General features: G+C 45.4%; 1 protein-coding gene across 3 annotated transcripts in view; it reads left to right on the top strand.

The window, feature by feature from the left end:
* The window catches only part of myh11b (myosin, heavy chain 11b, smooth muscle), a 194,896-nt gene that overhangs the window by 72,471 nt on the left and 99,429 nt on the right, over nt 1-22,996 (top strand). For 2 of the 3 annotated variants that reach the window (XM_086000801.1, XM_086000803.1), the window contains exons 5-6: nt 16,688-16,790; nt 21,518-21,538. In XM_086000801.1, coding sequence (XP_085856927.1) covers nt 16,688-16,790; nt 21,518-21,538 — 124 coding nt within the window. The remainder of the gene's footprint in view (nt 1-16,687; nt 16,791-21,517; nt 21,539-22,996) is intronic. The other variant, XM_086000802.1, reaches the window with a different exon arrangement.

Below are 22,996 nucleotides of genomic sequence, written 5' to 3'. Positions count from 1 at the left end.
TCTGGTCATATTATAAGCAGGATATCATCTGTAAAGGAAAAGATGAAGCAAAGAGCATCAGACCTGGCAACAGACACATAGGCCTCGATTTTCATTGGGCCATGAGGCGGGCTTTTAGGCGTGCGGGGGGTTAAAATCACAAAACATAGGGGTCGCAGCACCCCCCCCCCCGGGCCTGGTTCCCGCCTCCACGCCATTTTAACCTAGGTGTGTCTGATTGACACGAATCAGTCCCGCCTGCAACAGGCGGGGCTGGTCTTTAGGGCCCTTAAGCAGCACTGACTGGCCTTTATAATCCCATTTTAACAGGCCCTTGCCTGTTTAACCCTTTTCCCCACGTAAAACGCGCCTGGTGGGGTTGACGCCTGTGAAACCTGGAGTGAACACTATTGGCTTGCTGACTATCAGCTGCAGGTCCAACATTAAAGAGGATATTTGATCAGTCATCATTTGCAGGTGGCAGGACTTTGTTGTCTCAGGCCTGGGGAACTTTTAGAAGGCATAACCACAGCTGTGGAAGTTTGGAGCCTCACACACTTCTCCAGTGTGACCTCCTGCGAGACCCCTCTCGCCACCCTCACTCAGCGCTTCCTCAACTGAGGCACCTACCAGAAGCATGGGAGGCCTTTTTTTCCTTCCCCTTTTGGCATTAGAGGACCTCCAGCCCCATTCGCGAAATGACACACGCCACAACTGCAAAAGTTGCCATCAGAAATTTTATTTACGATAACCAACTGATGGCATTTTAAAAATAAACACAACATTTCACCCAAGTGACTACCCTTGTGACTATTAGTGCTTTATTTTCCTCTTACGCATGCTCCTGCGTAGTGGTTCCTCTGTGGCTTCAGCAGATGTGGAGGCCCCTTGCTCACTTTCCTGCTGCTCCTGTCTCGACACCTTTGGCGGGCGTCCTCTGGGATGGTGAGCCTGTGAGGGCTCTCCAGCAGTCTGCTGCTCCTGTGGCTGTGCAGGGGTTGAGACCTCTATCTCCGTTGGGTGTGGACTCCGGCGGGGCTCTGACCGAGGGCTCTGCAGTGGCATGGAAGGGTGAGCGCTTGGAGAGGAGCCCCCCACTTTCTTAAGGTCTGCCACCAACCTCCCTCTCATGGGTCAGGTCCCCCTCAGTGCCTGCAAGTGGCTCGAGAGCAGCTTGCTGCACATCAGGGGGGCCATGGGGACCTGTTTCTGCAAAGGCAGTCCTACTCAGAGGGCCTGCCATGAAGGTCTGGTTTCTCTGTTCAATAGCTGACCATCGCTCCTCCAGAGATGTCAGTCTATTCTGGACACTCACCATGTTTTCAACACTCTGGCGACTTAGCTCCTCCATGGCCGTAGCCATCCTCTCCTCTACTGTAGCCATCCTTTCCACGGAGGTTGCCATCCTTTCCGTGGTGATGCGTTCATGCGCCAATGACTCCATAAAGGCTCTGCTCATGTTCGCTATGGACTCCTCCATTCGCTCCACACTCGCAGCGACCCTAGAGACAAAACCTGCCAGAGACTCCTGCATCTGTGTCTGGAGTTCCATCACCTCTGATCTTATGGATGGAGGCAGAGGGTCGACATGCAGCTGAGCCGAGCTGGCAGAGTCCTGCGCCCTCCGACGAGGACTCCACTGCTGTCCCTGTCTCCACAATCTGCTGATGCTCACTTGTGAGCTGTGATACACCAGGTGACAACTCTACTCTATGTCCCGAAGGTCCCACCGAGGTGTGAGTGTCTGCGCTGGTGCTGGGTGCGCTTATTGCTGATGACGCTGCGCCCTCAAGAGGTTGCAGGTTCCTCTGAGGAGTCTGGCTGCTCAGGCTCTTCCTCCTGCAGATTGGGGATGGGGGCTCTCAATGGTCCTGTGGGGGAGTCAAGGAAAAAGTTAGAGATGTGATGCCAAGGTTACATGCACATTGCATTCTGCAGATGATCATAAGTCCATATGATGTAGCTTCAGAATCATTATCAGCAACTCATGCAATGCCAATGAGAGAGATGGAAAACTATTCTGTCACCAGCTTGCGGGGATGCTCCTGCCTGTCCTTCCCCAACATCCACATCTCGGTCAGCCCCGGCAATCTCCAGGACGCCTTCCTCCCAGGGGGTGAGCTGGGCTAATGAGGGTGGCCCTCCTCCTGTCCTGGCTCTCGCTCTCCTCTTGTGAGCTCTCTTTTCCTGCAATGAGGGAGACAAGTGGAGGTTGAGTGAGAATGAAGGAGTGAGTGCAGAGATTGCATAGCATAGATACTTAGAAGGAGACAAAGATGGAGTGAGGTTGCAAGACCAAGGGTCCTCCCTGTGTGTTGTCAGTTGTGTTCAAAGCATCCGAGTGAGAGGGAGTGTGAGGGCTGCATGGTGGAATAGTTATGTGCATGTGAGCATAGAGAGAGAGGGAATGGGTAAGGGTGCATGGATATGAGTGTCAAGTGGGATGTGGAGGAAGAGATTGCTAAAGCTGAGTGCTGGTGAGGAAAGGCAAAGGGGATCAGATTGAGGGTGATGGAAACTTCATACAGTACTTACTTTTCCAGTGCGAAGAAGGTCATGGAATCTTTTTCTGCACTGCATCCATGTTCTTCGTGTTAGCCCCAAGGAGTTGACTTGACCTGCCACCTCCAGCCACACAGCCTTGGTCTGGCTGGGAGGCCTCTTCCTCCCTAAAGAAGGGAAGAGGACCTCCCTGTGGGCCCTAGCACCATCCAATAATGCCTGTGGTGAAGCCTCATCAAATTTGGGCGCAGATCTGGCCCTCCTGCTGGCCGTTCCTGCTGAGTCTGTGTTTACAAGTGCAGTTATTATGAATAACACGACACAGACAACAGAGAGTAACTAAACAGATCTTTAGTGATTGAGGGTCAGAGCGGGAACTGAGATACATATTACTCCACAGGGTTTATATACCGGTGTGGTCACTACCGGTACTACAATGTACAGGAGCTGTTAAAAGTAGTCCTTCACCTTAAGGTATCCTCTTAAGGTAGTACAGGTTACATACACTACAATTCCTCCCCTTTTAGCTTAACAGTGGACACCCCATTAATACAGTACATGAATATATATACATATATACAATTTACACACAATGAATATTCAAAGGTTCAGTCTCTAAGGAGGCTTCCGGATCCGTGCCGGATAACGCCTTTCAGGGATCTCTTGTTCCCGTTGCTGGGGTGACTCATTCAATTGATCTTCTATGGATTCAACATCATCTAATACAACCGAGTCCGAGGTAGATGCTACAGGCTCAATAAATTCTTCAACTGGTGTCTCTGCCGGAGACATGGGGTTGACCCTTGTTCTTGATCCCACAAGTTGGTCAGCATGATGTTGTATTAAGTTCTCCCCAGTGTCTACCGTGTACATCAAAGGCCCCTGCCGTGCACAAATTGTTCCAGGTTGCCATTTATCATTTCTATAGTCCCTGGCCAACACTGGTTGTCCTATTTCAAAACTCCGAGTGGCCTTTTCATTTATGTGTTGGAATTGCTTGTGTTCAACTTCCCGTCTCACATTGGGTTTTAACAAATCCAACTGGGACCGCAACCTTCTGTTATAGAACATGATGGCAGGGCTTTGATTTGTCACTGCATGCGTGGCGTTTCGATATGCCATTAGGAAATTGTCCACCTTGTGTTGTAGTGGAATATGATCTTCACACATGGCCTTTATTGCCTTTTTGAATGTTTGTACAAATCTCTCGGCCAACCCATTTGTAGCCAGATGGTATGGGGCAGATGTATAGAGTTTCACCCCATTCTTTTTCATGAATTTCTGGCATTCTTCTGACACGAATTGTGGTCCGTTGTCTGAACAAATTTGCTCGGGCAATCCATTCCTCGCAAATATAGTTCTCAAGACTGCAATCGTCTTCTCAGTGGTAGTGGTCGACATCTTGATCACTTCTGGCCATTTAGAGTGTGCGTCTACTGCTATCAAAAACATGGAATCCATGAATGGACCTGCAAAGTCAATATGCACGCGTTGCCATGGAGCTGAAGGCCATTCCCACAGATGCAGCGGTGCAATTGGAGGTGCATTCTGAACTTTTTGACACCCTGGGCAGCTTTTTGTCAGGTCCTCTATTTGTTTGTCTATACCTGGCCACCACACATAAGCCCTAGCAAGGCTTTTCATCTTGACTCCCCCCAGATGACCTTCATGCAATTCTTTTAAGACTCTCTCCCGTAATTTAGGAGGAATAACCACCCTTGTTCCATACATCAGTGTTCCTTGACATACGGACAGCTGTTCTCGTCTGGCTGAGAATGCTGGTAACAGTGGTTCGCCATGTGCTGGCCATCCCTTCACTGTCAAATCGTAGACCAGAGACAGTGTCGGGTCATTTCGGGTCTCTCTCTCAATACCCGCATTGGTGACTGGCAAGCATTCAATGATGGTCGAGTTGAATATCTCGACAGGATCAACTGCCGGTGCCTCTTCCACTGTAGGTAGTGGCAGGCGCGACAGCCCATCAGCATTACCATGTTGCTTTGTACCTTTGAACTCAATATCGTATTGATGTGCCCCTAGGAAAAGGGACCATCTCTGAAGCCTCTGTGCCGTCATTACCGGAACACCCTTCTTAGGATTGAATATGGAAACCAATGGTTGATGATCTGTCAGCAGTGTAAACTGTTGTCCATGCAGGTAGTGGTTAAATTTCTTCACTCCCCACACGAGGCTGAGGGCCTCCCTATCTATCTGAGCATAGTTGCGCTCAGCGGAGGTCAATGATCTGGATGCAAAAGCGACTGGCCTTTCCGAGCCATCTGGAAACCTATGTGAGAGCACCGCCCCGATACCATAGGGAGATGCATCACAAGCCAACCGAATAGGTAGCGTTGGGTTAAAGTGAGCCAACACTTCCTTAGATGTGATCAACGCCTTGCTCTTCTGAAAAGCCCGCTTACAGTCATCGCTCCACTCCCATGGTATTCCCGTTTGCAAGAGGGTGTTTAGTGGGTGTAACACCGTAGATAAATTTGGTAAAAACTTGTGGTCGTAGTTAACCAGCCCGAGGAACGACCTCAACTGTGACACCCGGTGCTGGAGCCTTGACTACTGCCTCAATCTTGTCAGGGGACTTGTGTAACGCCTCCTTGTCAATAACGTGGCCGCAGTACGAAATCTGCTTCTGAAAAAACTCGCATTTCTGGCGATTAGCTCTTAGCCCATATTCTTTCAATCTGATGAGCACCTGTTCCAAATCGTTATCTCCTGTAACCAGGATGTCATCCAAGTAACACTGTGTCCCTGGAATTCCCTGCAAGACCTGTTCCATGGCCCGTTGCCAAATAGCCGGAGCCGATGCCACTCCAAAAACCAGCCTATTATACTGATATAAGCCCTTATGCGTGTTTATCGTGAGATACTGTCTCGACACTTCATCAACTTCCATCTGCAGGTACACCTGCGCCAGGTCTATCTTGGTGAAGTGCTTGCCGCCAGATAGCGAAGCGAAGATATCTTCAATCCGCGGAAGCGGATATTGCACTGTGTGAAGAATTGGATTAACAGTGACTTTGAAATCACCACAGATGCGAACCTTCCTAGGTTCACCAGGCGTGTTGCTCAACGATCGCTTCATGACCGGAACAATGGGTGTAGCCCACTCGCTCCAGTCCACTTTGGACAGTACTCCTGAACGTTCTAACCCTTCCAGCTCTGCTTCCACAGCAGGTCGTATCGCATAAGGCACCGGTCTGGCTTTGAAAAATTTTGGGCTTGCATTTTCTTCAACCTTGATGGTTGCAGTAATTCCTTTCAGTGTCCCAAGTCCCTGTTGGAACACCTCCTTAGCATCGTCTAAGATTTTGGACAGTCGTCCAGGTTTGACGTCGTCCTCCTTACTGGCATCCACAGTCAGTGCTCGTATGGAATGCCAATCCAGTTGTATTTTCCGGATCCATTCAAGTCCTAGTAGTGGCGGACCTCCATCAGGTAACACATACAAGTCCATTTCCTGACTTTCTTTACCATTGTAGACCACGTTTACTTTTATTTTTCCTTTGGGGTATACTTTTTGCCCCGTGTATGTTTTCAATACAATCTTCGTATCCCTCAGGGGAATGTGCGAGAATAACCTTTTGTAGTCTCGCTTATTTATGACCGTTAAGGCCGATCCTGTGTCCAATTCCATCTTCACTTGGACTCCTGCTATCTTGAGCATGACCCAGATAGTTTGGTGGTCTGCTGTGTTGCCCACATTAGGTATCTTCAGACAACCCAGTTCCTTGCTGCTGAAGTCTGAATCAGTCTTCTGTTCATCCAAACTGTTCTCTGTCACTATATACTTTTTTGTACTTCTCCTGCGGTGACTTTTTGCTGTTGGTCTTCTTTCCTGACCGGCAGACTCTCGCTATGTGACCAAGTTTGCCACATTGCCTGCATTCTTTGTCTTTGAACCAGCACTGGTTCTGGTCATGCGTTGTCCTACCGCAACGATAGCACTTTACTGCACCCAATGCCATTTCATTGGTGCTGAATTCAGGTGGCTTTTGCTGTATTTCCGCAGCTCCCCATGCTGCTGCTTCGTACGATACGGCCACGCTGAAAGCCTTGTCCAGTGCCAGCCTTTTCTGGGTTCCTTCGCTCAGGAGACCGCAGACGAATTTGTCCCGTAGGGAATCTGCCAGTCCTGCTCCGAACTGACAGTGCTTTGATAGCTTGCGTAATTCCATAAGGTAATCAGCGTTACTCTCATCTTTATGCTGATTCCTCTTGTAGAATTTAAATTGTTCTGCTATCAGCAGCGGTGTAGGGTTTAGGTGCTCCTGCAGGATAGCAACAATATCCGTGAAACTTTTTTCTACCGGTTTATCTGGGGTTATCAGGTTCCTCAATAACCCGTACGTCTTTGCACCCATCAAGTTTAATAGGGTTAGTGCTTTCTTATCATCCAGCACTTCATTCGCTCTACAATAAACTTCGATGCGTTCCACATAAGTGGACCAATCTTCCACATCGTTGTCGAATGCAGTAATGTTGCCTGTTTTCGGCATCCTAGCTGAGTTTCTTCTTTCCCTTCGGATATTATTATTTTTTTTTTAAATTTAAGATGGCAGCTCCCGCGCGCGTCGTCTTCTCCGCTGGCTCAAGATGGCGTATTTTCCCGCGCTGCTGTTGTTGTTGTTGCCACGCCACTTTCTGCGGTCCTCGTGGCAATGGAGCACCTTTCTGGCTGCTGCGCGCCTCTGCCCCGCGATTGCAGTCCGGCCCCTGACACCGGCTGCGGTCTTGTTCTCCGCTCTCTATGCTTTCCTTCCCTTCTCCCTCCGACAAGCTCGGCCGTCTTCCCCCGCGCCGCTCGATCGGGCTTACCCGCCGCTGCCTTAGAAGGGTTGCACACTACCTGTATCCAGCCCTTATGCTGGACTTCGTGGCCAGGAAACCAAGCCCAGTTCTCGATGGCCTCCCTTGCGATGCACCGCTGTGCAGGATGCTGAGGGCGGATGCCCTTGGTCGGCGCCCGTGTACCAGGACGCAGCCTTCTTCCAATGTACCCCAGATTCAGTACTGGGGGAGGTGATGCAAAACTGCTGCTAGGTTCGATCAGACTCGTCGCCACTGTTGAGTCTGTGTTTACAAGTGCAGTTATTATGAATAACACGACACAGACAACGGAGAGTAACTAAACAGATCTTTAGTGATTGAGGGTCAGAGCGGGAACTGAGATACATATTACTCCACAGGGTTTATATACCGGTGTGGTCACTACCGGTACTACAATGTACAGGAGCTGTTAAAAGTAGTCCTTCACCTTAAGGTATCCTCTTAAGGTAGTACAGGTTACATACACTACAGTTCCTCCTGCAGGCTCCTGTGCCATCTTAATGTGGAAGGTTGGAAGCCTGCAGAGGAAGCAAGGCTTGCTCTGAACCTTAAAAGCAGCAGCAATGATGACGTCATATTCTGCGACTTTGATTGGAAATACTCAATTGCCAAGGCTTCCCACACACTGGAAATCAATTGGCCAATTGTGTTAAATTTGCATCAATCTCACAGACCCATTTACAATCGTGTCGGAATCACTAAATTCGGGGAAACCACCAATTCCCTACACCTGAACGAAAATCGACCCCATAAGCTACAGAAGCTAAATTTGTTTACACGAGAGAAGATTGAAAGATGATGTGACTGAGGTATTCAAGGTTCTTCAAGGTAGTGACAAGTTGAACCCTGAGAGACTATTTATCATGGCCCTGAGAGCAACAACAGCAATGGACAAATCATATATAACTTGACACAGAGGTGGTGAATGTTTGGAATGTACTTCTCACAAAGGTGACTGAGGCAATTTTAAAAAGTAGTTGGACAGGTATTTAGCTAGAAAAGCAATTGAAGACTATAGGTAGTGAGCGGTGTGGTTTTTTTTTTTAACTCTGGGATCAACTAGAAAGACTGAAATGGTCTTTTCCAACCCCATATATTCCTATGTTTTTGTGTTTCTAATGTGGACTGCTAGGAAGAATCATACTGGTCAATGCCTGCTACCCCAGAAGCTCTCATGGTGGTTTCACTTAAAGCCAAACACCTCTGTCACTCTTATTTGAAGGGAATGAAGAATGGAAGTTTGGCTCTAAGGAAACCAAGACTACCCTATGCAAGTGTCAACCACAGATAGAAGCAGAGTGCAGGTACAATGAAGCTCCTACTACACCAGAATTATAATCAAACATTCCATTGGGGTTTTGAAGCAATGCTTCACATCTGGATCAATTGGGGGCTGCCTTACTGTACAGCCTCTTGTCCCCAGCATTTCCAGAATGATTGTCAGCCACTACATGCTCCTTAACTTCTGAAGAGAGTGTGCAGGTCAGTTAACAAGGATGGAAAGCAAGAGTCTGAAAATAAAATGAGGAAATGGCAATGGTACCAGCAAAGCAGCGAGGAAAACTGGTGCACTCGTCACTAATTCCAGATGCCTCCAAGGAGTGTCATAGCTACACATTTCCTAAAAGTGCAAACTAGATCTGCAATGTAACTGTGCCTAAATAACCCTGTTCTACACATTTAATGCTCAGCTCTTTAAATACCATTTATTGCCATCTTATAGTGGGCTCCTACTATATTATATGGAATGATAAACAAATACACAGCACAATGGCTCAAATTGGGTTGGTGCACTTAATTACTCTGCTAGTAACTGTGCATGTCAGTGAACATTGGCAAATGTAAACAAATATCAAATTTCTACTTTATCTACTTCAGCATTTGTGATTCATTCAAATTATTGAAATAGCGAAGGCAAAGACGACTGCCTTTGGCTTTCCATTTCAGTTTTAATTTTTCAGCGAGATATCCAGCCCCTACAGGAAACATATTTTGGACTGTCAGTACAGTTAGTATTTATAAATAGTAGCCACTCAATAACATTTCCGTGTGCCCATCATCATGCCTTGATCTTTACAATCTGGTTAGCCTTCAGAAGGGAATTATTCCAAACGGCACCAAATAAGGAAAAGTCCCAGTGATCCAGCAGAGAACTGAAGATAGGTAATCTGCTCTATGAAAGACAGGAAGTACAAACTGTATGACACTGGCCATAAAGTAATCCTTTATTTGTAGAAATACAGAACTTCCATGGACATTTAGTGTCTCTGGAAAAATGATATGTTCCTAAGAAATGCAAAATAATGAGCAGAAATTGCCCCAAATTAACAAATCCTTTCTAAAATTCTATGTTGGCATGGCTTTTCGTTTTTTGTGACAAAGAGATAATGAGCTTTTCTAAATGGTACAATCTGCTTAACTGCAGGGATAGAAAATCTGATCTGGACTAATTCCAGTTTTCTGTTACCAAGTCATATCAGATTCAAGTCAAATTATTTTGAGTCCCTTGAGCTAAAATGGGTGGGAACAAGTAAGAAATTCTTGTAATCTTATGTATTTTAAACAACACTTTCCTGTAACGGGATTAGGCATGTTCCATTGTTGGCTTTGTTTGTCCCAAATATAGGCTGTTATTAAAATTGTTTTTAAAGCTAAACTAGCCAGGGACCAGGGAGGGAGTTACTTATGTGACAAGGAAGACTTTTAACTAAATTACAAAGATTTCTGGTTTATTGCGCTAATTGACATGTTTAATCCAATGTTGCATATTTTAATGCTTGAATCATAGACTGATACAGCACATGAGGAGGCCATGAAGTTTGACAGTGTGTTGTCTTAGATGACTGAGTGAGGTTGTTTGATTGGCACTAAAGTGTATAACATTCACCAGTGCTCATGGCTAAATAAACTAGCCGATTCTTTTTCTGAGGTACTTCTTGAGAATCTATTACAACAGTGAAAGATAATAAAACATTACAGTTACCTGTAGGTGTGTCACCTTAGTATTTCCACCTCACAGTAATGCAGCTCTTAAATATTTACGTGTGTATCAGCTTGGCCCAGTTGGTAGTATTCTTGCCTCTAAGTCAGAAGGCAGTGGGTTCAAAAGCCCACTCCACAACTTGAGCACATAATCTCGGCTGACGATGCAGGATAGTACTGAGCAAATAATGCATTGTAAGAGGTGCCTTGGGACTTTTACTACTTTAAAGGTGCTATGTAAGTGCAAGTTGTGTTGCTGTCGTGCCATTCATTTGATGAGATGTTAAGATGAAGCCTCTGTCGGAATGTTCCGGTAGATTAAAGATTTTATTTCATTATTTGAGAATGAGGAAGGAATTCTGTAGTGTCCTGGACAACATCCCTCCTTCAACAGATTAACTGGTCAATCATCTTGTCGTTATTTGTGGGATCTAGCTGTGCACATAATACCTGTCCTTCCAAAGTAATTTGTTGCATGTGAAGTGCTTTGAGACATGGTCAGACAGTATATAAATGGAAGTCTTCCTTCCTTCCCATTAAGAAGGTATCAAAAACCAATGGATAACATGATTCTTGGACATCTGCAAATTCATTTAATCTATGGTCAATATGTCAGTAGATTTAAAAATAAATATCTGGGCTAATGCCAAGTAGGATAACAAAAAGTCTAAGCCAGAAATTGCAAAGATTTCCAGTCCAGTTCTGTTACGTTCATGTTATAAACATCTAATACTGTACTTCTATTGTTGGGTACGAATCTGGCATTGGTACAGTGTGGGGGGCAGCTTTGAGTTAGGCTGCCTACACACACCTCTCTGCTTGAGCTCTGTGCATGTCCACACACACAGGTCTGCTCACTGCCTCAGAATTCTAATGACCATTTCAACATTAATAGAGAGCCAACTCTTTCTGAATAATAAAAATGCAGACCATCTCTGAACATTTTAGACTTAAGTTTTAAAGTTTTTGATTTGTTCTCATGATGTGGGACATGCTGGCAAAGCCACACTACTTGCTCGGGGAAGGTGCTGGTTGGCCGCCGCCTTGAATTGATGCAGCCCCTGCAGTGATGGTGCTCCCACAATGTGTAAACGTGCTACCCGGTGAAGCACTGTTTTATACAAACCAGAAGGTCTTATGTTCTGGGCCGAATTAGCTCACCCTGGCAAAGGCAGCAGTTGGACACTAGAACTGGCCTTCATGCTCCTATTCATATCGAGAGAGGAGTCTACAATTTAAGACAAGATGCTTAATAAATAGATATATTACTCATAGATATATCCCTTTTAGTAAATCTCTTATTTCTCTGTAAATAAACAAAATGTATGTTTGAAACAGAACCAAATATTTTGTCTGTGATATTTGGGCTGTTTTGCAGTTTGATAAACAGGAGAACTATTAAAAACCTTACAAAAGGATTGAATCCTTTGATTTGTTTCCAGGATTTTGCTAATACAGGTAGACTATCCTTTATCCGAAAACCTCGGGACCAGCCGAGTTTCGGATAAAGGAGAATTTTGGATTTCGGAAGGTGGGTTGGCGGGGGTCCGTCGGCGGGGGGTCGTGCGCACGACTTACGCTGACGCTCAGCGTAAGTCAGTCGGGGTCGGGGGGGTCGGCGGTTGTCGGGGCTGGCGGGGTCGGCGGTTGTCGGGGTCGGCGGTTGTCGGGGCCGGCGGGGTCCGCGGGGGGGTCGGCGGTTGTCGGGGCTGGCGGGGTCGGCGGTTGTCGGGGCCCACGGGGGGGTCGGCGGTTGTCGGGGCTGGCGGGGTCGGCGGTTGTCGGGGTCGGCGGTTGTCGGGGCCGGCGGTTGTCGGGGCCGGCGGGGGGTCGTGCGCACGACTTACCCTTTATCCGAACTTCCGAAACCGGAACCCTCTAAAAACCGAAGGTTTTTTCGTTCGTACGCACGACTTACGCTGAACGAAAAAACCTTCGGTTTTTAGAGGGTTTCGGTTTTCGGAAGTCCGGATAAAGGGTAGTCTACCTGTATACATTAAAAGACCTATGCTGAAAGCAGGTTTAGGACAAAGGATTTCTAATATTTCCTTTCTGAATGCAATGCAATGCGCTGTGAGGTTATTTTTATGTGGCTAAAGGTAATAACATTCTGGCAGTGTTTTGTATATGAAATTAAATACTTAAACACATCAGTTGACAGCTATTTTTCCTCTAAGGACTAACTGCCTGTATAAGGCTTGCTTATGCTGAGCAACAGTCTTTCAAAGAAGAAAGATAAATTCATCACAAAAGTTTAAATACTATTTCAGCACTGGGAGCAACCGATGGATAAAAGATTTTTTTGTGTAGTAACAGAATACAACTGCTTCCTTAAAGACAGGGTTGTTCAATAAAGTGCTACATCTCTTTTATGTTGGGACTCTGAGCATTAGGATAACCAGTAGGATCGACATATGGGCGGGGGAGAGGGAAATACTGGGGTAGAAATTGGTCCTCGTTGAGCCCTTATCAGGGTGGAAAACAGGCAAAAAGGACTCTTGCAACCGGAATTAGGGGCACCGCCATATTGGTAAAGGCTTCTTTCCAGGTGTCCCTAGCACCTGTCTGATATCAGGGGCTTAACACCTATTTGAGGACCCCTACTAGAAATCTGTCTGCCCCGGAACAGGGTAGGCACCGGGCCTACTCATTCAGGATTCACGGTACGACAAGCAGCCAAACAGGAACCATGCCTCTGGAGGCGCGACAGGTGGCTGCAGCTCGCCAGTAATACTGAAACGAGGCTCATGGCCCAATTTTGGATGAGCCTTGAGCCTCCACCTTCTGGCACGCGGTGGGAACGCGCCAGTCATCTTGTGCCCCAAAGTGGGCATAAACACATTTTTAACCTATTGTATCTAGACAAACTAGAGGAACCTATCAAACTACTGCTGTGGAAGTATTATGGAATAGCACTTACAACAGATCTGATTAATTGTACATTTTGCAATACCAAATTACACTCTAACTGATCAACTACAGCATAATTAGTGTCCCTTCCTAATTCTTGTGCTCAGTGGTAGGTCTCTTACTGCTGGGTCAGAAGGTTATGGATTCAAGCCCCATTCCAGAGACTTGAGCATATAATCTAGGCTGACACTTAGTGCAGTACTGAGGGACTGCTACGTTGTCAGAGGTGCTGTCTTTCAGATCAGACGTTAAACTAATTGCATTTCAGGTGGATATAACAGTTCCCATGGCAATATTCGAAGAAGAGCAGGGGGGTTCTCCTGATGTCCAAGCAAACGTTTATCCTCAACCAACACCATTAAAGTAAATGATCTGGTCACTTATGTCATTGTTGTTTGTGGGACCTTGCTGCGCACACACTTTTGCTTACATTACAACAGTGACTGCACTTCAAAAGTATTTCATTGGCTGTAAAGTGCTTTGAGATCTCCTGAGGATGTAAAATGAAAGTCACTATATTATGCAAGTTCTTTGTCTTCTTTTAACCAAAAACAGTTAATAATTGTTCTCTCGTTTGCTGTTTGTGGGATCTTGCTGTGCAGAAATTGGCTGCTGCATTTATCTACATAATAGGAAGTTCATTGGATACAATGCACATCGGGATGTCCTGAGGACACGTTGAGCCTATAAAATTGCAATTTTTTTTCTAACATCAGTTCATTTAATCTGCACTAAAGGTTCAAAAAACATTAACCACTTTCCTTGGAGATAGGCCCTATTCTTGCATATAGACTGATCTAATTCCACTTGTTCGTTGCCTCCCAGCACTTACTATATTACCCACCCAAAGATGTTGGTTATTAATTCTGGTACCCTAAATGCCCTGAAATTGGTGACTTCTGACACTTGCTTTGTCATGCTCCAGCAATCAATACCTACTGGTCCTCGCTACTCGATGTATCCAAAAAGAACCTGTCGCCACTCAGCCACCTGTTAGTTACTATTTCCTGGTACTGTTTACCCTACTCATCCTACAGTAGCTATCTGCGTCTCCCTCCTGCAGTCAGTATGGCCTTGCATCCACCCCTGATATTATGCACATGTTACTGCACTTGAGCATAGTGATATTACAGTTAGACATAAATATTTGTTTATGAATCACAACTGCACTTTGAACCAAAGAAGCTCAGTTTTCTTTTATTTGTTTTTTATGGGATGTGGGTGTCACTGGCAAGGCCAGAATTTATTGCCCATCCCTAATTGCCCTTGAGAAGGTGGTGGTGAGCCGCCTTCTTGAACTGCTGCAATCCATGTGGTGAAGGTACTCCCACAGTGTTGTTAGGGAGGGAGGTCCAGGATTTTGACCCAGCGATGATGAACGGCGATATACTTCCAAGTCAGGATGATGTGTGGCTTGGAGGGGAACTTGGAGGTGGTGGTGTTCCCATGTGTTTGCTGCCCTTGTCCTTCTAGGTGGAAGAGGTCGCGGGTTTGAGAGGTGCTGCCGAAGAGCTATGAGTCAGTTCACTCCAAGAATCCTTCCTGGGGTTTTTCAGGTTTCATCTTCATATACCTGCTTATCCTTCAGGTGACTAACAATAGGAACTTGAGACAGGATGGCGTTTTCTCTCTCTCGCGCACGCACTTGCACCTTCCTCTCGGTGAAAGAAAAAGAATACTAGCATGAAACTCCTTTACAATCCAATCGCCAAACCAGTTAAACAAAAGGCCTTCCTGTCCCCTGAAAAAAGTTACAAAAACTACTAAAACAGCTAAAGATCTCAAGTCATTTATCTGACTGCAAATTAAACAAATGTAATAGTTTTTAGGTCCGTGGGCGGAAAATGGAAGAACTTTGCTGTGGTGAATCCGTATCAGCAATCCGGCTTCAGTCCACATGTTCATTAACAATCTACCATTAATTGAGAGTGCAAACAGGACTGGACTACAGGTGAAGACCTTCGTCTGGTTTGCAATAGTTCTTGCAGATTTTTCTGTTTGATTTGGCCTGAGGGAGCCTGGTTTGATGCAGTGAATAGGACATATAAAGAAATTGCCTGGGCTTCTAATGTTGACTTGTGCATTTAAGAAAAGGGAGATGGCTTCATGCATTTCAAAGTCTATAGAAATCCAGAGCTTTTAAAGTATCTTGGGAATCCAGATGTCTAGTACAAGTAAACTCAAGGATGTAACTGGTGCAGAGAGAGTTGGCCTTTTATGGTGTTGCGCGATTCAGCAGACATGCTATGGACATTATTCATCTCCATGTTAATGCAGATTGAACTAGTGCCAAAGTTAGAAGTAAAACCCTCAAAAAATGCTTTTAAAAACAAAGTTTATAATTACGTACAAAAAAGAGGAACAAACCGATTAGAATAAAAATTAAAATACTGCACAGAAAGATTAAGAATTGTTTTAAGGTGCTACAATGACAGTGGAAAACAGAATGTGATCTAATTGTTCATGACAAGGGAGCATGCAGTCTCAGAGCTTGCAGCTGTATACACATAACCCTGACTCGCTGGTCCTGATTTTAAAGGGGGGGTCGGGTACAGTGCGCACGGGCCCCAAAGTGGCACTGCCGGAGAGTCCGGGGATGTGAAGATCTGACTGATCTTAGTGGCCAGGCCTCCGTTACATAAATGTCCCCGGAGTCCTCCCCGAACCCAACCTGATCCACTACCTGGCCAATGGGCACGAGCGGGAGATTGGCGGCAGGAGGCCGCTGCCGGGGACCCGTGGGAATGATCTCCGGCAGTTAGTGGGGGAGGAGGTGCGGTCTGGACACAATTTGGGGAGGGGGCTTCCAGCTGCAGTTGGGAGGAGGTGGAGCCCGGGACTTCCTTGTGAGGCCTGGGAGGGGGGAAACACTCCTGCTCATCCCGGCCCACAAGCAGGTCTCGCAAAAGTCACCTTTTTAAAAAAAAAAAAAAAAAAAAAATTTAAAAAAAACTTACCTTGGTCTCTACAAAACCAGCGGCCTTGATTTTAACACCCCCACCCAGCGAGAATGGTCTGTTCCCGCCCGCCACCCCAGGAGTGCTCCCCACCACCGCCCCGCCCCCCGCCCCCCCAGGCTTCAAGGTGGCGCGTCCCACCGCCTTTCGGATGCCGGGTTCCGCATAGTGCGGGCCTCCCCGACGACTCATTAAAATCACGCCCCTACACCAATGGCGTCATCAGGCCGCGACCTTTGAATTTAAAGTAGGCCCCCATCTGCCTGTAGTGGGAGTCTCAGCCAACTTGAAAGTCGGCAAAGATGAAATGGCGGCGGGCGGGAGCGGAGGGACCTTGGGCGACTCAGCCTAATCTTAACTCCTTCCCACACACCATTCTCGCTGGGCGAGGGGGCGGGGATGTTAAAATTGAGGCCACTGGTTTTGTAATCAAAGTCTGAAATTTTGCAATCAAACGATGACGTAAAAATGAACAAACTTTTAAAATCGCAATAATGCATGGGTTTCCTGCACAGGGGCGAATCTGGAGCTGGGAAAACAGAAAACACAAAGAAAGTAATTCAATACCTGGCTGTGGTTGCTTCCTCCCACAAGAGCAAGAAAGATGCTAGCGCTATCGTAAGTCAATTCCTTTTTTTTATATTTACTAATTGTGTGCTAACATTTGGTATTAAAGTCTTCTGCTGTTGTCCTGGGAAGTCTTCCGGTCAATATTGCATCCAAACACCACCGGGCAAAATTAGAAAGCATTCATGATTTACACTGACCATAGAACTGCCAGTTAATGTGATGACTCATGATCATTAAATGTTGTGCAAATGAAATCAAGCACATTGATAGCTGTTAGAAAATCATGGAACTGAACAAAACATACTAGGATGGATTTTGCGGTAGAAATAACGGCGAGGCTAACAGCGCTCACCATTATTTACATGGAAATCAGACAGCAACTTCCAGCAACTGCAAACGTGGAAATCGGGAAGTTGCTGTTCGAGTTGCCCTGCTCCTCCAGAAGCTGCGCGATAACAGTATATCGCCATGCAAATACATTGAATAGCATGAAAGTCATAGATAACACGCCAGAAAATGTTAGCGTTTGTCCATTCCAGCATCGGTACCATTTTAACAGCGTGATAAGTCTCAATTACTGCCAAACATCCTCTTTGGCACTGAAAATTAACTTTTATAAGTGTGGAGTCTCATTCCTTCAGATTTAAATTATTGTTGGAGATTTAAAAACTTAATAAATCTTCATTTCCATCTCCCAACTATTTTAGCCACACAGTACAGAACCAACACACAATGCCATGGAAAAGTGCATTTCAGATCTGTCTTTTCTTGTTTCCTCCTCCTGATCTCAGCCATGTCAGTGCAATAATGTGGTGAGCATCTACACAGAAGGAGACTTATCCTTGGTCTACACACCCCTCTCTCCCCACACAGTTCCTAGGGACAGCTGCTCGCAGCATTATTGGCAGAGGATTGCGACCAGGCCACCCATAAGTCCTAATCTTATTAGCACAAGACACTGTGTACATAGAAATCTTCGAGTACAAAATCCATGCCACAAAATTATTTCTGGACTTCAAAGCCTCCTGGATAGAGCCCACAGGATACTCCAATCTAAAGTGTCCAGGACATTTGTGGTGGAAGTCCACAATTTTCAAACAAAAGAAACTGACTCCGAATTTCCTTGGGATTGATTACTGGAGTTAAGGTGAGAGCTTGGCGAAGCAAACTCTGGAAAGGCAGGGACCCAGGTACATCAGATAATAATGACGACCCAACACGACTACTCTGCTGCCTCCAGGTCCACCACTTCATATAGGACCTCACTGTGCTCTGTAAAATCCAACACAAATCAACTGTGAGAGAGTGGGCCTCTGCAATACAGAAACACCCCACGGGTACATCTCCGCCCTCTATTCAGTACTATTGCCTTTGCACCAGATGGCATGGAAAACCTACATGGCTCCTGGGACTGTGATCTAGGCCAGACACCTTCAGCAGAAGACTGGAGGGAAGCCCCAAGTCTGACCTACTTGCAGTAGAATGAGAGCAGGTCAGCTCGGTATACTCCATCACAGATGCTTCAACCTATACAAGCTTAGAAAATTTCACCCACAGCTGCAGTGTGCTGACTGAACTCTTGCGCACATTCAAGTCCTGTCCTCACCCGTCAGCCCTTCTGGGCGGAGGTCCTGGAAGCCATTGAAGCTATGACTGGCATAGGCATCACCTCCGACCCAAGCCCCTTGCATACTTGGCCTGCTGCTAACAGTGTAAGGAACCCTTGCCACTTGCTGCTTCGCACAGACCTTGCTCCTGGCACCAAGAGGATGCATTCCTCAACTGTGACACAATCAACACAACAAACAAATTGTGGGACATTTGCCAGTCAGACCAAGTATGTATACAATGTGCAGGGAGCTGGGAAATACCAGGAAATATGGGCACCTTAACCGGCCATAAGCACAATAACTCAAAGACCTGCTGAGGATACAAGTTCCAGCAACCTATTCAACCTTGGCAGGGACTTTCTGCAGCACAATTTATTACAACACTTCAGCTGGGGAATGCAGCTTCCAGCTGCCAGGAGTAAGATGTGTGTTAATCAGTACTCACCAGGCCACAGACCCATCACCAAGCACCCTATTATGTAGAACTACATAACTATATATGATCCCTATTGCATGTCTCTGCAAGCATTGCGAAACCTGTGTTATAACACGGACTCAGTATTAAATCATGTCCCGAGAAAGTGTGTACGTAATAAATAAAATAAAGAAACAATGGTTTAAATGGCTTGTATGATTTTTCATGCACCACAATTTTTTCAGAGTTCATAACGCTCCTCTGATTTGGGGAGCTATAATTTCAAGATCTCTGCATTAAAAATATATTTCATGAAAATACATCTAGCTAGTTGCTGGCACTTTTGTGGTCTAAATCGGAGGCCACAGGATCATTGGCAAATTTGGGAGCTTTTCCATTTGTAACCTGACCTGTATAACACACTCAAAACATCATCAGTTGTGGGTAAGAAGTCAAATCAGAGACAAATATGTGGCAGCTAAGGTCTTCCAGACGTGGGAAAATAGCTCCGTTATTTGAATTGCAGTAAAACCCCATGTGATCTCAAAAAGGGAAACGGTCTCGCTGCATACAATAGTGGTTATATTTATTATTTATGCCAACATTTTTAAACAAGCTATTTGCTAAACTTTTGTTGTTTTAGAAGCAGTAATTGTGTATAATTTTGCAAAAGTCAACTTTATCATGCTTTGTCGCTCATACTTTGTCGATTTTAACTCCGGGCGGGTTTTGGGTGGTGCGAGTTGGAAACTTGCCCAATGCTCCAGCAATGAGGCCTGGGCTATTTTAATTCCCGGGCTTCATTTAAATCTCGCTGGTTGACCTTCTGGCTGGAACAGGCGAGAAGCGGTGAAAAGTCACGTGACTCGCCGACACAAGGTAGGTGGCAAGATTGGCTTCTGGGGCCATCTCGCAGGGTCTTGTATTCGGGGCAGGGGAGGCAGTCCATGGCAAGGGAGGCATAAGCTAACTTATCTGTTTGGGCCTCTTCTGACCCCAGCTCCTCTTACCGCTGTCTTCACCTGGCGGGAAGCCACAGTGACTTCTCCAATCAGGCCAACCGTTAAAATTGCAGTCGGGTCCCAATGATGTCATCAAGACTCAACTTGTATATGTAAAGAAGGACCCCGCCAGTTTGGGGTGGGTGTCCTTGTCGCAATCTCACTAAAGGAGGGTAAAATTCGAATGGTGGGATGCTGGTGACTTTCTGCCAGATAAGTAACCTGGGCAATTTTAAATGCCCACTTGCCTGGTTTCGATCTGACGAGGTTAAAATCACCCCCACGTGTCTGGATCCCAGTTTAGAACTTTTAACCTGTGGAATTCATCCTGGGCAGCTAGAATCCCTCATTACAGTGATAAAGCAGACACGATAAATCAACATTGCTCCACGGTAACAAGCCATCTCATTTCCTAATTACGGTTGTGCTCACATTAAATTTATGATGCAAGAGTAAATTTTAACAACCATTTTATGATCTATGGTAATTGGTGATCTGGCACCAGTTACACCATCAACCTATCAGTGTAAGAGAATTGGACCCATTTACTGGATGTCTCAACATAAAGCTGCCTGCAATACAACTGTGCTGAGTTAGTGTACCACCCAAGGAAAAGTAAGTGATCCAAGGGTTTCCATTGATTTTATGGAGAAATGTGTTATTCTTCTGTCATGATTTCAGTTCAGCAATTCTCAACCTCATCAGAAAGTTGCACTCCCAAAGCTGTCATCGGAATACCAGTTTCCAAAATGTTACAAAACTGCATTTCATACAAATAAATGTAATATCAGTTTAAATATATTTGGATTAAAAAAATATATATATTGTATCAGCTAGCATTGGTAGTATGTGCCACTAAAAATAATGATGTTTCCCTGAGTTATATTACAATATCTATTGTCTGTTCCTTATACTTGTTTCCATTCTATGTGCTTTAATAAGAACAGAAGAATTAGGAGCAGGAGTAGGCCATACAGCCCCTCGAGCCTGCTCCGCCATTCAATAGGATCATGGCTGATCTTCGACACTAACTCCACTTTCCTGCCCAATCTCCACATCCCTTGATTCCGCTAGAGTCCAAAACTCTATCTCTCTCAGCCTTGAATATACTCAACGACTGAGCATCCACAGCTCTTTGGGGTAGAGAATTCCAAAGATTCACAACCCTCTGAGTGAAGAAATTCCTCCTCATCTCAGTCTTAAATGGCTGACCCCTTATCCTGAGACTATGCCCCCTAGTTCTAGACTCTCCAGCCAGGGGAAACAACCTCTCAGCATCTATCCTGTCAATCCCCCTCAGAATCTTATGTTTCAATGAGATCACCTCTCATTCTTCTAAACTCCAGAGAGTATAAGCCCAATCTACTCCATCTCCCCTCCTAGGACAACCCTCTCATCCCAGGATGAGCCATTAGGACAGGTTGTGCCCACCTCTTTGTAAGCAGTTGTAAAGAGATAAGCAAGGGCAGGGCAAGCTAGGGTTCTCGCCCATCCAACATTCACTCCCTCCCTGCTGGAAGTGCTTGGTCTTCGTTTGGCACCTCCCTCGATGGCATGGCTGAGATTGCTAACTCAGTCTGGAGACGCCGACCTTTTTTATTCTAGAAATTCCTCAAACTAAATGAACATCTGGAATTGTGGATTTATTACTGGACATTAGAAAGAGCCGAATTTCTGTGTTATATGGAATAACCTGACGTTTATTACTCTACTGACATATTTGTTTTATACCATATTATCCAACTACAGCAAGATCCCGCTTTTGCATACGTGAGTAATTGAGAATATTCGATATGTGTTTATAGCACAAAGTACATATCTGCACGTTATTGTTGCACAGAATCTTGATGTTGAGGTAAAAGGTGTCACTCACCCCACAGATAAACAGAAATGCAACAATAGCACAAAGGGTTGCATGCTTTATAAAGTTCATTTAACGTGGTCTTTGTCATTTTGTAGGCAACATTTTGCCACTTCCCTGAAACTCAATTAATTCAACCTACAAGGACTTAGAAAAACAAAGCATTTTCTAGTTGAACATTTCTCTGTTACACGGTTTGCCTAAATGTGTTGTCTTTCAATTCGCAATAGGCCGAATTGTTCACAGTTTATTGGCATGGCAATCATAGCTTGAAAAAAACCCAACATAGAGCTATGAATGGAGATCGCAGCTTTGAAAAGGGAAGTAGTGACAAAGATGTTATTACTCTCACCAACACTATCCGAATGTTCCATACAAAGACATATTCAAGGTCTGTTTGTGTATGTGTTGAGAGAATCCTTCATTGAGGTTGGCCTGAGTCAAGAACATAGAATCATAGAATGGTTACAACAGCTCAAGGAGGTAATTTGGCCCATCGAGCCCATGCCGGCTCTCTGCAAGACCACTTCCCCGCTCTTTCCCTGTAGCTCTGCAAAAAATTTTCCTTCAAGTACTTAGCCAATTCCCTTTTGAAAGCCACGATTGAATCTGCCACCACCACCCTTTCAGGCAATGCATTCCAGATCATAACCACTCACTGGATAAAAAAGTTTTCCTTCATGTCGCCTTTGGTTCTTTTGCCAATTACCTTAAATCTGTGTCCTCTGGTTTTCGACCCTTCCGCCAATAGGAACAGTTTCTCTCTATCTACTCTGTCCAGACACCTCATGATTTTGAGCACCTCTATCAAATCTCCTCTCAACCTTCTCTGCTCTAAGGAGAACAATCCCAGCTTCTCCAGTCTATTCACGTAACTGAAGTCCCTCATCCCTGGAACCATTCTCGTAAATCTTTTCTGGACCCTCTCTAAGGCCTTCACATCCTTCCTTAAGTGCGGTGCCCAGAATTGGACACACTACTCCAGCTGAGGCTGAACCAGTATTTTATACAGGTTCATCATAACTTCCTGGTACTTTCATGCATGGTACTTTGTGCCATGGGCATCTTCAATCTGGATCTGTTCAGGAAGCAGGATAATAGTAGAAATTTAGAAGCGCCTTGGAGATTCATGGAACATCAGTATACCAGGCTAGAAAAAGTCTAGGGTGTAAGTACAACATGTTTCATGCTCTTGTAAACATCATACATTTTGCATATATAAAACATATTATTTAGCATACAGTCTTGTGGGTTGAATTTGAGTTTAAACAACAAACCACAAACAGGATTGTTGTGAAATAAAGCCTGAAACAAGTGTAGCCACCTTAACTGAAGGAACAATATCTGCATGGCTTCAATCAATGCTC

The sequence above is a fragment of the Somniosus microcephalus genome, chromosome 11 (assembly GCF_052327205.1).
Source record: "Somniosus microcephalus isolate GS21.2 chromosome 11, FLI_Smic_1.0, whole genome shotgun sequence".
In the NCBI taxonomy this organism is placed as follows: domain Eukaryota; kingdom Metazoa; phylum Chordata; class Chondrichthyes; order Squaliformes; family Somniosidae; genus Somniosus; species Somniosus microcephalus.
The sequence above is the reverse complement of the archived record's forward strand: the minus strand, read 5'-3'. Positions and strand labels throughout refer to the sequence as shown.